We start from the raw sequence: 16,830 nt of genomic DNA on the forward strand, positions 1-16,830 counted from the left end.
ATCTTCATCAACGAGAAAGGCGAGGGCCATACAGTCATGTCTTTTAAATATAAATTGTAAAAAGATTAAAACATTCTGGAAACAAACACTGAATTGCAGGAGGATTCAAAAAAGATAGTTGAAAAGTGATCTACAAAACGAGTTCCATCCATCAAACTGTCATTCCCTTGGCTGACCCTCCCATCCAAAAGCTGACCACATAGAGCGTAAATAATTCCCTTAACTGCGAACGGAAAAAAAGGGGGGAGGCATTCCTTTTGTCTGACCCTTCCCGTTTCACGGACAACTCTGTTAAATATGCTCGACCTTCTAAGAGAAAAACTATTTTAAGTAAGCGCCACCAAGAGGGTTAATTGAATCAAACTGAAATTCAATAAACAGTACACAAATTATTATAAATAATTATAAACAAATTAGGGAGGCAGGGAAATAATTATAAAATAAAGGGGCATGACAAAAATGGCCACGTATCGCTCCTTAATATTAAACTCTGTCAGGTATTGTATTATAGCATACTAAATAACCATAGCAAAGGAAATAATTATAGATATATTAAAAGGCCCACAATGTGGCATACTATTTGATATGTATGCATATATTTCTAACTGCTAGCATTAAAGCGCTAAGTGTAAAAAAAATAAAGAGTTAAAATGGAGAAATTGCTGCTTATATACTTTATACATATGAGCCTATATCTCCCCTTAATATTAACGATTATTTTCAAATTCAAGGAACTCCTTTAATTCTCTAATTGTGAAACTTTAGGGTTCCATTGGAACACAATTCGGGAACAGCTACTCTATGCTTTAGGAAAAGATATCAACTTTTAAAAGCTCAAACTAAAATAAAAAGACAAAGAGAATGTTAAAAAAAAGAAGATATATTTATGAATTTATAAATCTAAAGGTACTCAGTAAATATCAGTTGGTCATGTTGTTGTTTTTCTCATCCCCATGACCAGCAGAGCTAGATCAGGACCATGAGCTCGTTCACTTTAAGAAAGTCTAGCACCAGCAGAGGAGCTTGAACCAGGTCCCGTCTGGTAAGTCCCAGATAAGATAAAATGTGGACAGGGGTGGCTGGGCAGCAGAACACTTAGTTTTGAAGTGTTTATTACTATCGTTATAAGTCATTGATGTCAGATGTCCACTGAAGAAACAAGTGATGGCAGTTTGTTCTAGTCTATTGCTCCCCCGAGCCAAGTAGCCCCCTGGACACCTACTCTGATACCATGAGTGTACCGGCGTGACCGTCCAAATGGCCATATTCTTTGCCTTACATTTAGAAAAATGCTCCAAGTAAGTAAGAGGAGTGACAGTCGTAATAGCCTCTATAGCACCTGCTTTGGCCAAACTGTCAGCAATCTCATTCTCAATCACAATAGCAACATGTGACGGAATCCATTGAAAGTGAATCCGATGAGAAAGGGAAAGATGTTTTCGTTTCCTGAGAATGTCAGCACCAACACTGTCCCTGACATTATGCCAATCGGCCAGGTGCTAGATAGCACTTTTACTATCCGAAAAGATCCAGATATCAATAAACCGTGAAAGCGACATGATGGAGTTACCCCATCCATGAATTGTTCAGTGGGTCATAATACAATTTAGACAGTATGTCCCAAATAAAACACTACTATTTTACGTGAAACATAACAAATTAAGACATTATGATTAATTTATCAAAAATTGTTAATATCTCTTAAATACATTCCTCTTTAAACTACAGACATTTATAGATTGAAAGCATGCATGATTATAAAAATATTTGCAAAGATTTCCTTTTAGGAATGAGTGGTATAAACATACATAAGTTAAATTACCTCCAAGAGGTGTAGAGTTGCAGTAACTATTAAGTCTTTGTAACTGTTGATATTGTTGTTGTTGTTGATACGATTGTTGGCGACTGAGAGTCTCATTTCTAATCCTTTGACCCAAACTCATGTTGCTACCAACTGCAACAGAAAATTTTTGAGTTGAGTCAAATGCATAAACTAACATCAATCAATATATGAAATAGAACATAAGTAAAAATCATAAATCTAGGACATTGCCAGGAAATTTATACAAAAAAGAGAATGACTTCAAACCTAATTTTCTAATTTTAATTTCATTATTCAAAAAAGCAAAATAAAACACTTTGCTTTCCAACCACATTGCTCTAAATAATTGTTTTAGGAAAAACCTATCTAAAACCATACAAATAGAACAGTTAGTTCTATCCCTTAATTTTAAAGTAATTATTCTGATGCACAATTTTTATGGTAGATTATGGTTCAACTTTTTATTTTATTTTATATAATAGTCTCTACAGTCCTGTTTCCTGACAATGGAATATAAATAATTGAATTACAGGAACACCATAAAAGCTAAGAACCAGAAATGGTGCTTTAGAACAAGTGGCGTTACTTGTTCAGAACATTGAGACAGCTGTCTGCTTTCAACTATTTTTTCCTTTCTCTCTGATATTGAATATTTATTTAACATAGACTCTCCATCTTTTGATATCATAACCAAACTTCAACAAAATTCTAGCAATGGACAAAAAAGTTTTGGATGGTAAAAACCAGGGTTTTTACTCTGGTTGGTTTTTTAGAATGGTGTTCTTGAGCAGTAAGTACCCAAATTTGGGACTACTTTATTTCAGGGGAAGAAGGTATTCAATCACTATTCAAGTTCCAGTATGAGGAAGGGGAATTACATTTTATACTTTATGTTGAAAGCTAAGAGAGATTTTTTCAAAGGCATGCTTCAATTCAAACCTTTGGTTTAGATTAGACATTTTGCAATGCTTAAAGAGGTTTTGTAAACAAAGTTATATCAGAACTTGCAAGTTCAAAATGTCTTCTTTAGAAAAAAAAGTTACATTAGAAAGGAAAATACTACGATGTCATAAGGCTTATGAAAAAATTTAGTTATGGTATTATTGCTTAAATGTGTTCTATTTTTATATGTAAAATTTTTTTTTAAATTTAATGATAGCTTCAGAAAGTTATTAGAACACAAGAGGCAAAAATTTTATTTTTATTGAAGTTTGAAATAGAAACTTGATTCTATCACAGTATAAGCTAAATACAGTACGTTCCTTGGACAAACATAGGACATTTAATAGAAATATAATTAAAATTTGTAGTAATCTAATGAACTTAGTCATGATTTAAATCCTTCTCCTAATGGTGTTATACAAAATGCTTAGTACAAATGTCATGTTTCTTTTTACAGGGTATCTGCTACATTTTAGATTTTCCAATCCATAACTTTTCATGACCAATTCCAGGAATTTTTCATGACTTAACAAAGTTACTATTTTCTCTGACAAAAACACAATAAATTTAAAAAACCATTATAATAACATTAATTGAAATGATAGGTACAACCAAAACTGTTATACTCTGCATCTTCATAATTATAGATTTTAAATTTAAAAAGCAAGAGTAAAGAAAGAGTTGAAACAATAAAATAGCTCAGCAAATGTTTTTCTTTCTTTTCAGCAGAATTATATTCTAAAGATACTTTTTTTGTTCATCAGAGATGAAAGAAATATGCGATTGTTCTATTTTCCTTTCCGGAAAAAAAAAAAAAAAAANAAAAAAAAAAAAAAAAAAAAAAAAAAAAAAAAAAAAAAAAAAAAAAAAACAATAAAAATTCTGAAACACAGAAGTTTAAAAGATAATTCACTCTATAAAAAAAAATTTTTTTTTCATTTTTTGAAAGAACACCATAATTTTTAAAGAACAAGATAAAAAACATTTTATATTTTCAGATATTCGGAACACCATGAAATGGGGGCGGGGGAATTCGTTTCCATTTCAAAAATTAGATTTTTCGACGACTAAACCTATGACTTTCCATGATTAAAAAAAAAAAAAAAAAGTTAAAATCGAGACATTTCATGACAAATTTTGCTTAGTGCCGAAATTCATGACTTCCCTCTCAGGTGCGCAGATGACATATTTTTATCAATTCAGATAGGCTTTTATCATTTGCCTGAAAATGCTAAAATGTAAGAAACCCTGGGTCCTAGAGCACAATTATCATAATGCAACAATAAGTTTTAAAAAGTAATACCTAAGTATCTGCTAAAAATGTAGAGAGAAAATTATGAACATTAAAAAGGATCACTATACATACATGAGGGAACTTGTTGTTCAAAAGAAAATTGATGTTGAGGGAAATTTTCAAAACTATGGTTTTGTTGTGGTGGTTGCTGCTGCTGTTGTTGTGACATCATGAAAGCATCTGGAGGCTGGATGAAAATATTCAATTATGTAGCACAAAATTAACAATTTATATTTTAAACTTAATTTGGAGTAACAATAAACTTGCAATTTATTATTTGCACAGGGATTACTAAATATGAGAAATACCCATACTGCAGCTCCAATTTTTGGACAAATTTCAGTTTACAATGAAGTTTTTATTTTTCCACACTTTAAGACATTGAATAATTCTGGTAATTCTGTTAGAAAGATATATAAATTGATTTAAATCAATATGCGTACGAAGTCTTGATAGANTGGAAAAAAAAAAAAAAAAACAATGAAATTGACTTGCCTGAATATAATTAAAAAAAGAAAAAAAAATTATTATGAAACTCATGGTTCATTACAAAGTAATTCAGTTTCAATTCTATAAATTTTGCTCTTCTGAATGTGTTTCAGAACATGAATTAACAAGTTTCAGAATTTAACAAATATATGCAAAAACTATCTCCAATTTATAGTAAATAATACTATTCTAGATTATTCTTTATTAAACCTATTACAGGGTGCGTAGCCAAATCTCTCAACAAAATAAGCACTTTTTAAGCACTCAAAAAATATTTTTAAACACGAAATACATTAATAAAATGCAAAATAATTTTCAAAGACTTTAGATGATCATGAGAAAATAACTAGTTTCTGACAAAGAACTCTTTTCTTGATTATATTAGCCCTTATAAAATGATAGAGAGATTTTTTGGTTCGATATCAGAGGGTGAAAATAAAGTCTGAAATAGAGAATATGCAGCAGAGTTGCACACGAGAGTGCAATAATCTCACTGAACCCAGCTCAGTAGACGCACATGCGGACTTGCAAGTATTTAATCAAACAGGATGTAAAATGATTGGCGCTTTCATATGCTACGGACTGACGGTACGCTGAAATGAATTGTGAAAACGTTGAATAGAACAATGGGAAAAAACACGCTTTTACATAATACGTGGCGAAAATCGACATTGTTAAAAAATCTTATTTTTGAAAAAGGAAAAATTAAGCACTTTTTAAAAACACACAATAATATTTGGCAAGAAAGCTGAACAGGTCGAATACCGGCTGAATATTCATTACATCGCTACCCGCAATAGAACTTTTATTAGAGGCTACTTTTGAAAACTTGACTTTATCAAAAATTTAAAATTCTAAACTAAAAAAAAGTGATATTATTAATGTAAAGCAGTTTTTAAAATATGGTAAGCACTATAAGGTTTATGTAAAATTTAAGTATAGTATATAACACTTTCATTGATTAAAATTTAGGACTTGATTTTTCAAACCAATAACAAAGCATAAAATTTATGCACATTAACAAGCATAAAATTCATTAGTCACAAAATAAATCTGAAATATTTGTAATCAAAGTTATGAAATAGAATAGTCAGTGGTCATTCTAACTACACTTTTTGATATTAACTACAAATTTTGAAATGCAGTCACTACTTCACTATCTTCAATGAACTTTGCTAGAGCCAGGGCCGGATTAACCATTAGGCAATACTAGGCCATGGCCTGGGCCCCCCAATAAAAAAAATTTAATTTAAGGGCCCCAAAAATTTGAATGGCCTAGGGCCTCGTTTACACTTAATCCGCCCCTGGCTAGGGCTGTTCAGAATCTTTAAAAGTATCAGCCAATTTCAACATTTATAAAAGGAAAAGTAATTATGTAGAAACTGAGAATTTTCTGCATGTGAATTTGATAACACAATTTCAAGAAAACAATGTAACAAACAACTGTTGCCAACACTTTTAAAAAAGAGCTTGGTGCTCGGAAGAATCAGAAATATTTCGCATTAACGTTTGGCCATGCCACTCTCATTGTGCTCACGAACCCATGAAGATTTGCACCAATTAGATTTTAAAAACTAATTGCAACCAAACATTGTTTCTTTACTAAGGTTCCTATTACAATTATATTGCACAAAAATATTACAAAATTTTTTGCTACTTGTAGCACTCTACTTACAACCATTAATTTCAATATTACTGATCACAATTTTTTTATTTTATTTAAAGAAAGTAATATAAAACAAACTCTTTACTAGAAAAATAACCTGAAAATTCAGGATAAAATTAAAGGTGCGCATTTTTCGAGAAAAACTTGGCAATTATCAAAGTAATTTTTAATTCCTATTTTTTTTAGTAATTAGTCACCCTGTGGTGACTGTACTCACTTATAAGACGTCTTATACTTACAGACACTTGTGCAGCACTCATGTAGTGTTGGGGAGAATAACCATTAACCATTGAGTTGTTGCCCACAGACATTCCTGGTGAGAATCTTGGAGTTTGAATGGTTAGTGTGTTGGCAAAGGGTGGGGGAACAGGCTGACTTCTTTGCTGAGTGGGAGTTACTGTTTGTGAATGAAGAGAAGATCTTCCAACAGGACTTTGAACTGAAGGTCGAAAAGAGGTTTGATTGTAAAAGTCCACTATGGGAGAATTTTGGCTTCCTGAAAGAAAAAAAAGAAGAAAATTTTGAAAATACAAAACTATTTAAATGTCAAGTCTGTTACACGTTCGAAGTTAACGATTGTGTACTAGTAGAAGAAGTAACCTTAATCCGTTCAGGACCGTGATTTTTCTTTCATGGACCACTATGTCATACAAGACCAGCCCTTTTCACTCAAGTGGTCTATGATCAAAATTTGGTACTCTTGAATTAGTACATGTACCTTACTTTGGTTTGATACTCTTTAGTATGCATACTCTAAGCATGTGTGCGTCTGGAAAAACAGATCTTTTTTGACAGCTGAAATAGTCACAAGAATGTCACTGTAATCAAATATTAACTTTCATCAAAACAGAAATAAAAGTTTTCATGGTAAACTGTTTGTAAAAAAACATAATTAACTTGGAACACACACACTTTGCACTCTGTACACTCTGACGAACAGAATAATAAAATAATAAAGAACAGTAAAAATACAACATAAGCGTCTTCAACGGAAGCTTAAGCATTCGTGTATTAAAGTTGACAAATGAAGTCAAAGGGTAGGCATGATCAACCTACTAAAGAAAAAAAAACAGGTCGAACACTAGCATGATGTCACCAACGTAAGTTGAATGCACGAGAACGCTATGTCACCAAAAACTGGTTTCACAAAGCTGAAAATGATATAAAATTTATTACAATCGATCAAAGTAAAAACCCTTTAAGTATTAATATATCTAACATATTTCCTATTCTGAATGAGTGATAACGACATTTGTTTCATGTAACTAAAGGAATAATGATTTTTAAAACTTTTGCGACCAAAATTTTATATTCTCTATGGTAGGCAAGTTAAAAGTTGTCGAAAGCATGATATGCGAAATTCATAATAAATTATAGTGAATGAGATACTTACGATTTTGATATACAGGAAGATAATTATTGGGGGAAAAGACAGGCTGTTGCACTCTTTGTTGTGGAGCATTATGTTTCTTGAATGCATTGATTGGAGTGGTATTTAAAGAATTAACTTCTATTCTAGCTTTTTGTTTCTCAGAGACAACAAGCTCTCCCAAACCACCAAGAGCCGTCTGAACTGGATCAAAGTCTGAAACAAAACAGGGAAAATAATTTTTTTTCATTCTTACGCTGTTTCTTACAAATAGTATGATATCAATTATTAAACATGATTTCAACTTAATATAAAAATTAACAAGTTCATACTTGTATGGACTAAGATTTTTTCTCTCTTCTTAATATACTTGAAATAAATATTAAATTTCACTACTGACAACTATAATGCGGGAAAAAAAACCCATGTACATTTATAAAATAAGCAAGAAATATTTTTTTTAGCATGAAATATAATTATGAGCAAAATTTTTTTTGCTTCATCCTATTTACCAAGCTACAACAAATTACAGAAAAAGTGAAATTGAAGGTTCATACTTTTAGCCATTTTGATTAAACTATTCCAGTGGTGTAAGTGGCAAAACGTGGTTTTGGAGCATCTTTGGAGCAACAAAAAAGCAATTTTGGAGCAGCAAAACAAAGATTTGGAGCACATTTAATAAAGAGAATTAAAACAAGAATTTTTAATTTCGATTATTAATAACATATCATTAACATTTTTTTGAGGGTCCCTGTATTAACAAATTCAGTTCTTTTTGGTATTTTCTTCTTTTTGGTTCTTCGGAAAAAAAGGGGAAATTCTGCCAAAAAGTGGAAAAACTTACCTCTAATTCCTGAAGAGATGTTTTAAAAAATTCACTTAAAATCTAAAACTACTACCTAGTAATAACCACAAGACCACATAATGAGCAGCAGGAAACACTGGATTTTAATTATGATAACATAAATAAAATCCAGTGATAACCAGAACATAACAGTTTATAAGCATTTCTAATAATAAAATATCTTACCTAAACCACAGTCATCTTTTGGCTCAAATGAATAAGCTGACCGATCCCCATCTGAAATACATTGCATCAACAAATTATCTTAACTATTTTCATATATAGCATTACAGTCGCATTATTTTGTATATACTTTGTGATATCTTGATCTTTAAATTGATCAAAAATTTAAGAGTTTAAGTCACACGCTTTATCGAAGAAATTTTCTTTTATACGTACAGGGTACTTTAAAAAACCAGATGCAATATGAAATCACAAATACAAAAAGAATAAAAAAAAATTTATATATACATGGCATCTTATAGAGCTTATACGGCAAAATTAGGAAATTTTGCTCTAGGACAAGGCGCACTTGCAGTACTTTTACCAGAGGCAACTTTTAAAAAATTTGAAAACTACAATGATTAAAAAATAATAACACAGTGAGCACTTCTCAAAATATAGTAAACATTACATAGTTTATTTCTAAAATAAAAAAATTCAGAAACAAGCACAAAATAAATAAATTTTTAGAAGATTATAAAATATCCATAATGATTCCATATTTATTGTAAAATATAATTAAATTACATTCAATGCATTTTTGTAAATGGAGCTGACAGGCAGACAGAGACCACTGTATTGCTTATTTTAAGATTAGGATTTTTAATAATAATTATACAAAAAATGCATGCTCAGGATTCATATATAAATAGATTTGCTTTCTAGTGAAAAAAAAATCATTGATTATCTAGAGCAGTAATCCCTCTAAAATATGTGGTAAAGCATTAAGGTCTCACGGAAGAGACTGAATAATAACAATAATAGAAAAATTCCAAAAAAAAACTTTATAAGAACATTTCTATGTTTGGTAAAAAGATAATGCTCTAAAATCGTTTTTCATTGTTTCTAGCATCCTTATTGAGCTGAAAACAAGAAAAAGATCTGAAAACCTCAACATAAAATCAATAATGATATTTACTTGATCTTTTATTTTAGTTTTTATTTATCTTTTACTTCAGAGAATCTTTTTAACCAACATACATCAACACTTTCAGTAATACAAAAATTATGAAATTGTTAAGAACTAATATTTCACATGTACATTTTTTTATTTACAGAGTATCTGCTACATTCTAGATTTTCAAATTCATGACTTTTCATGACTTAATATTACTATTTTCTCCCGACAAAAACAGAACAATAAATTTGAAAAGCATTATAATAACATTCATTGAAATGATAGGTATAACCAGTAAAATAGCTGAAGCAGTAAAATAGCTCGAAAAAAAAAAAGCAAATATTTATTTTCCTGCAGAATTATATTCCAAAGATACTTTCCTCGTTCATCGGAAAGGAAAGAAATACTCCAGATTTTTCTATTCTCAATTCGGAATAAAAAAACTCGCCAATGACTGGTTTGCTTCAGTTAAAATGATTAAAAAAAAAAAATTAACAAAAATACTGAAATCACAGAAGTTTAAAAGATAATTCATTCTAGAAATGATGTTTCTTCTTTCATTTTTCTAAAAAAACATGATAAAAAAATTTTATATATTAATAAAATATGACTGTGAGTGGGGACTTAGTTAGAATTTCAGATATTTGGAACACTATGACATTGGGCGTGTGGGGATTCTATTTTAGAAATTAGACCAATTTGGCGACCTAAATCCATGACTTTCCATGATTTTTTTTCTTAAAAAATAATTAATATCATGACATTTCATGACTTTCCGGGTGCGCGGATACCCTGTATTTATCTCTTTTATATAATACTTAACTTTACCCTCTCCACATACAACATGCATTCAGCTAAGAAAAATAAAGATTACTTGAACTCACCATTATTAATTAAGTGATTCCTGAGCGTGAGGACATCTAGATCTTGATTGAAAGGACTAAATGTTTCTGAACATCTAATATTGTTATCTTTATGTGAGTTCATTAAGCGAGTAAGTAAAGATTCTTTAGCGGAATATCTTTCTTCGTGAAAGAGATTGCCATTGGGTATTACAGGCGGTGTCTCTCTCTTGACGACAAACTTTTCTTCAAATACATTTTCTCCAAATTCCACTTCGGCACTCTTATTTACACCTCCCAAGTCCATGGAACTGCTACTTGAATTATTTACAGGAGAGTTCATGGGTATTAATGTTTGTGGTACACACTGTTCACGAGATAAGTTCTTTAGCACAGAATCACAATGATTGTTGTGTGAGGAGGAATTGGTACTTAGAGTAGAGTCCGAAATATTAGCTACCATCATGATGTCTTGCAGTTGTTTAAAAACTGTAGTATTACTATCATTTTCAGAGGGGGATAAACTTCTGTAACAAAACAATGATAAACGAAAAGTTAAAACAAAAATCATGGAAGAAAAGCACACACAAGGAAACAATATAAGAGAAATTATAAAATGAGTAATCCTCTGTGATAAAATTGAAATTGATTAAAAATAAGTATCTCTCTCTACTAATGAAATTTTTATAAACATTTATGCATGTTTTGCAGTCACATAGGTACACCTTCATAGTGTGAAAACTATTGATAAAGGTGTAACAATTAATAATTATTTACAATCAATAATTATTTCAGTTGACACTGAAATGTGTATAGTATAGGGCTAAATTAACAGTCACCATTGTCCAAAAGAGCTCTAAATATATATAATAAAGCTATTTATTAGCCATTAGAAAGCTGTCTGTTAGTCGCTACATTCAAAAAAGCACCCTAATATGTATTTTTTTAAAAAATTATTATGAAATTAATGATTAATTTAAAAAACTTTGAAAATTACTTAATATCACACTTCCTTCAGAAATTTTTTCTTATAACATGTATTATATGCCATAATTTGAAAAATGTCTAACATAAATAACATTAAGTTTCTTTTTTCTTCTTTTTTTTCAAATTTCAAAAAAATGGCAACTGTAAAAAATTCAACTGGCTATTGGCCAATAGCAAAATTTTCTAATTTTGTCCAATGGTGAACAGGCTTGAATAAAACTATAACATTAGTTATTTTGAAACTTTTTTAAATCAATTTCAATAAGAGAAATGCTTAATATAAAGTATAAGCATCCAATAACTCTTAACATACACTCACCATAGCATAGAAGTGATTACCCTAATAATAAATTGCCGGAAAATTTTCAAACCAGGTTATTCAGGGAAAAAGCATGGTTTAAAATTTTCACGCAGGTTTCCAAACAGCAGCAAGTCTTTGAAATAAAAGATGTCTCACCAATTCTTTGATGAAATTGAAACCAATCTAGAACATTCGCAGATTTTTAAGAATGAAAGTATGTGTAAAATGCAGCATGGACCTTCTAAGACCGCCTGAGAACCAGATCAAACTCAACTGATTAACATGAGGGTATTGACACAAGCCTCCAATAGAAAGCTTTTTAAAACGGAAAATCGGCCAAATAAGAAGAGTCAAGGATCGGAATGGAAGAAAGAATATAAAGTAATTTTTATTTTCGGACTGAAAAAATTCCATTACTTTGAAAAAGGAATAATAAATAAATTTTTGATTACTTTAGTTCATAAATATTTTTTAAGTAATTATTAAGTCATCAAGTAAAAACAGGTTTTTAGTTTTAAACAAAAAACACTTTTCACAGGCTGAATAATTAGGAAAACTAAAGATGCAAGTACAAATTACGAGGATAAAACAAACGAATAAAAAAGTAACAATACCTATCATTGTGTGTTAATTGACTACTTTGTTGTGTTGTTGGTGCAGAAATAGAATTTTCAGGGCTATTTTCTTTTTCTAGCTCTTCAGTATGTTGCTGTTGGGGATCAGATTTCCTTTCTTCAATTACTGAGTTTGATATTGATCTATGGATAGAAATTAGCCACAATTACAATAACTTAATAATGACAACTTTTTAACAAGACATCTATGAAATGATATTTAAATCAGGAATGCAATCTGATAATTCTTTCATACAATTAACACTTTTAAATCCCCTTCTTTTATTTGACAAATTTAAAAAAGGAGAAAATTTTAAAAATTGTGAGAAACGTTTTTGCAATAAGAGTATTTCATTAGAGCAGTGTTTCCCAAAGTGTGGTGCACATACCCTTGAGGTACGGGAACAGTTTAGCGGGGGGTACGCGCTCATATGTGAAATCTTGCAACAAACGGAAATTTCAATAATTTTTATTCAAAAATAAATCTAGCCATGAAAATTCACGATTACGTATTTTTCTATTGGCTATTTTTTGCAGAGTTAACAGTTAATAATTTGTAATATCAACAGCCAGTTCTGATTTTTAACTTTTGTGCAATTTATTTTTATAGTAAAAAAGGCAACCATTTTTTTTATTAGTGGTACACAGCGTTACGAAAAATTTAGAAAGGGTACCCAAAAGTGTTAAGTTTTGGAAACACTGCATTAGAGAACTGCATTTTTGCTTCAAGCTTAAAATCTTTGCATATTTCGAATTCACTTGTTATACTCAGTTTTAAATTTAAATAAAAGGTATATGAAGCTCTATATAAAGGAATGTATACATAAAGGTATAATGTAATAGGTATAGGAGAAAACAAAATGTTGATTTATGTCATTTAAAAATAAAAAGTATATAAATTTTATAATATTTTTCACAAAATTGAGAAAAAGTTTAAAGAAAAAAGAAAATGTCAAGTTAGAGGCAAAAAAAAAATCAAAGTTACAAAAAAAATTTATATATTTTACATGCAACTTACTTTGAGTGCATATTATTTACATATTGAACATATTGTTCATATAACCTTTGTCCATATTCTATGTGCTTCCTAAAAAAAAGATAAAAATACATAATGTAAATAAAAAATAAATAAAACTAAAATTTGTGTATATATCAAATATATAAATAGGAAGTAACTTTAATAAATAAAATAAAGTGAAATCTTGAGTATTTGGAACGTGCGCATGGGAATAGGCAAAATGCTATGCCTTAATAAAAAAATTAACAGCAATAATAGAGAAAAAAAAACTATAATAGTTCATAAAAATTAATATTTGGAAAAAAATATGAGGGAGGAACATAAAAAAAAAGAGAAATGGGAAAAAAAATAGATCATTAATATCACCATATTATCATATGTTAAGGACAAAGTGATGAAAAAAAATTTTAAAAAAACACATTTAAAACATGCGGCTAAACATAATAAACCCTCATTTTTTTTTTTTTTAAAGATATGCAGGAAGAATATTTCTAATAACGGCAAAAAAAGAAACATATATCAAATATTCTTAAAAAATAGAATATAAACACTAATTTAAAAAATAAAAAGTGAAGCTAAAATAAAAATAAATATCAGAAATGCTCTTAAAAAATGCAGCATCATAATAAAATTATTGATAAAAACAAACACTTTTAATAAAAACCAAAATAGGTAAGAAAAAAAAGGAAAAAAGAAACTGCTTTTAGATTTATTTTTTTAAAAAAATTGTTTTTTTTCTTAAACAGAACAGTACAGACAAATTCAGTAGTCAGGTTTGCATTTAAGATGTTGAAATTATATGACCCTATTTTTATGTGATGATAAGAGAAATAAAAAGAAAATAAGCCCAGCAGAAACATTTTGAAAAAATATCACATAATAGTAAACGTGATAATAAAATAATTTATAAAAAAAGTCTGTTAACATCGAAAATTAGTTTTTTTTTATTAGTGNAATTAGTTTTTTTTAAATTGCTGCATTTTCAAAAGTAGTGGCAATGATTTAAAAAAAAAAAAAAATTCTAATACAAATGCTCTTAAAATACACCACACCATTATATAAACAAAAGCCTATAAAAATTATATTGCACCTTGGAAGAAATAGCAAGAAACAGAAAAATTATCTGCATTTAATCCAAATCAATTTAATGTTTATTGTTCCTATTTTATTTTTCTATAACATATCAATGGTATTTAATTCACAGAAACGTTATTCGTAAAAAATAATAAAATTTCTTCCTTTTTCATTTTTTTAAATCTTATTTTCAACCATGCTACCCTAATCTTACTTGAGAAGAAAATTTCACGATCTTTACAAACCTTTATAGACTCAACTATGTATTTCAACTCAAGCAGTTTTGCTTCAGCGATAAGCGGAAGCTGGCAGGGTTCTTTTGTATTTAAACGTTTATTTTTTAGTGAAATTAAAGGAGGCGATTATTAACATCGACAACTAAGCGTTTATTGACAATTGTTCAGTATTTTAAAGTATCTTTTCAAACATTTAACAGCCTTTTTTTGGAAAAAAAGCTCAAAGATTAAATTTAAAAAAACTAAAGAGTAATTTAATTATATAACAATAAATTATTATTATAATGAAGGAAATGAATCAACAAATGATCAGTTAACAGCCAGAAATGGTTAACTAGATGCATTTCAAATGGCATTCTTCATTATATAATAAAATCAGATGAAGAAAAAAAAAATTTTTTTTTGACCAAATAATTTTTAATTCACATAATCAAAATGAAAAACTTACCCTGCTTGTATTTGTTCTTTGGTAAATGATGCCTCGGCATCAGCTTGTTCATGTAGATATACACATTCCTAAAATAATTTTTAAAATATATGTAAAAGAATATTACAAAAAATAAGTAACAGAGCTGTAAAAAGAAACTGCAGTTCCTATTTTGCCAAAAATAAATAAAAATAAGCTACGCTTTTGATGAGGCATATCAACCACTAATTACATGTTTACCGCAGATAGAAGATGATAAACTGATTTCAACTAATCCTTACAGTTCATATACATAGAACAAGCGGATGATAAAGAGACTGTTCTCATTCCACCCATGTGCAATTGCTTTGTAATTCTCGTCATTCGCAGGTCTTATTTCACTTTACACAATTCCTTCATGGTGTTGCAATTCTCACAATTATGAGTGTGTGTATACATACATAAAATACTATATGATGCTGCATCAAAAATAGATGCTTCTCTTATCAGGATTTTAAAAAAAAAATTATCAGAAAAATCAGGAATATGAGGATAAGTATTATCCCTGCAATTGAGCATCAATTGAAAAAAAAAAAAAAAAAAACAATTGAAGAGGTCAATGTAACTTATTTTAGTAAAACTTATTTAAAAAACTTATTTTAGTAAAAGTGTTACATACCCCTTTTTAGCTTCAATTTAAAGCAGTACGCAGTTTTCAGATTCCTTAAAAACCTAGAATTAGTTTGCTTAAAATTTAACTCGAAGGAAAATTAATTAAATTTACATCTACAACACTTATTAAGTGCCGAATCAAACTACAGAAGAAAGTTAAAGCTTTGTTATTAAGTTAAAACTGAATTACAGATGCTTATAGAAACTGTTTAATCCAACTGAAATCTACCTAATGCATCACAAATCTAACATGGTAGTGGTGTGATAATGTTTAACATAATCTGGTGTTACCACCCACATTTTTGATACTTATTTGATTAAAAAAATATTTTGTAGCAAAAAAAAAAGAAGCTAGGATGGGGATTTATAAGGTGGATTTTCTTTCCTCGATATTTCAGAAAGACTGGGGAGAAATGTGTCCACATGATTGTTGACAGCAAGGGAAGGTATTGCTTCAAGAAAACCAGGTACTGGGCAGTCCTGCGGCACTACTCAGAGGGAAGACTGCCACCTAAGACATATGGCAGTGGTGCACTATACCAGGCCTGCATCAGAAATTCAAGTTGTAGTTGGCACTACAGTGACAAAATGAACTGTTACAAATCGGCTAAGTACAGCTGCGAGTTAGACGCCCAGTACCTTGCATTCCACTCATTCCAGACAGTTGCCGTTTACGACATGAGTGGTGTCTAGTTAGAGCTCACTGGCTGACAGAGTGGAAATCCATTGTACTTTCGGATGAAAGTCGGTTTTGTCTTAATGCCAGCTGCAGCCATATATTGGTCAGGAGGCCAGGTGAGTGCCTGCTATCAACCATCTCCGGCCTAGACACACAGGACTTAACTATCCACGTATTGATTCACCAAGTGCAATAGGCAAGGAACTTCATCCCACAAAATGACACATTGCATGCCCGTTTACATACTTGCAATCAAAATTCTGGTGCTTACGCCGGTTATTAATGTTATTTCACATGTGAAATGGTTTTTCTCTTAATTACATTAACTTGTGATCTTAACTTGTGTAAATTTAATCAAATAAATATGTTATTTAGACAAACCCATTGCCGAAATTTCATTATTTTACAATAATTTTTCCTAGGTGTTGGATTTGTTTTCTTCAATGTGTGTGTAG

The 16,830-nt window shown here is 29.8% G+C and overlaps 1 protein-coding gene across 2 annotated transcripts in view; it reads right to left on the reverse strand.

Annotated features, from left to right (window-relative positions):
- LOC107450683 (myb-like protein Z) overlaps nt 1-16,830 on the reverse strand; it is a 41,655-nt gene that overhangs the window by 2,409 nt on the left and 22,416 nt on the right. Inside the window, exons 9-17 of one of the 2 annotated variants that reach the window (XM_016066537.3) lie at nt 15,067-15,134; nt 13,309-13,377; nt 12,291-12,434; nt 10,431-10,915; nt 8,613-8,663; nt 7,607-7,798; nt 6,453-6,709; nt 4,131-4,245; nt 1,809-1,954 (exon numbers count right to left, since the gene is read on the reverse strand). In XM_016066537.3, the coding sequence (XP_015922023.2) occupies nt 1,809-1,954; nt 4,131-4,245; nt 6,453-6,709; nt 7,607-7,798; nt 8,613-8,663; nt 10,431-10,915; nt 12,291-12,434; nt 13,309-13,377; nt 15,067-15,134 (1,527 nt within the window). The remainder of the gene's footprint in view (nt 1-1,808; nt 1,955-4,130; nt 4,246-6,452; nt 6,710-7,606; nt 7,799-8,612; nt 8,664-10,430; nt 10,916-12,290; nt 12,435-13,308; nt 13,378-15,066; nt 15,135-16,830) is intronic. The other variant, XM_016066535.3, reaches the window with a different exon arrangement.

The sequence above is a fragment of the Parasteatoda tepidariorum genome, chromosome 9 (assembly GCF_043381705.1).
Source record: "Parasteatoda tepidariorum isolate YZ-2023 chromosome 9, CAS_Ptep_4.0, whole genome shotgun sequence".
Taxonomy (NCBI): Eukaryota; Metazoa; Arthropoda; class Arachnida; order Araneae; family Theridiidae; genus Parasteatoda; species Parasteatoda tepidariorum.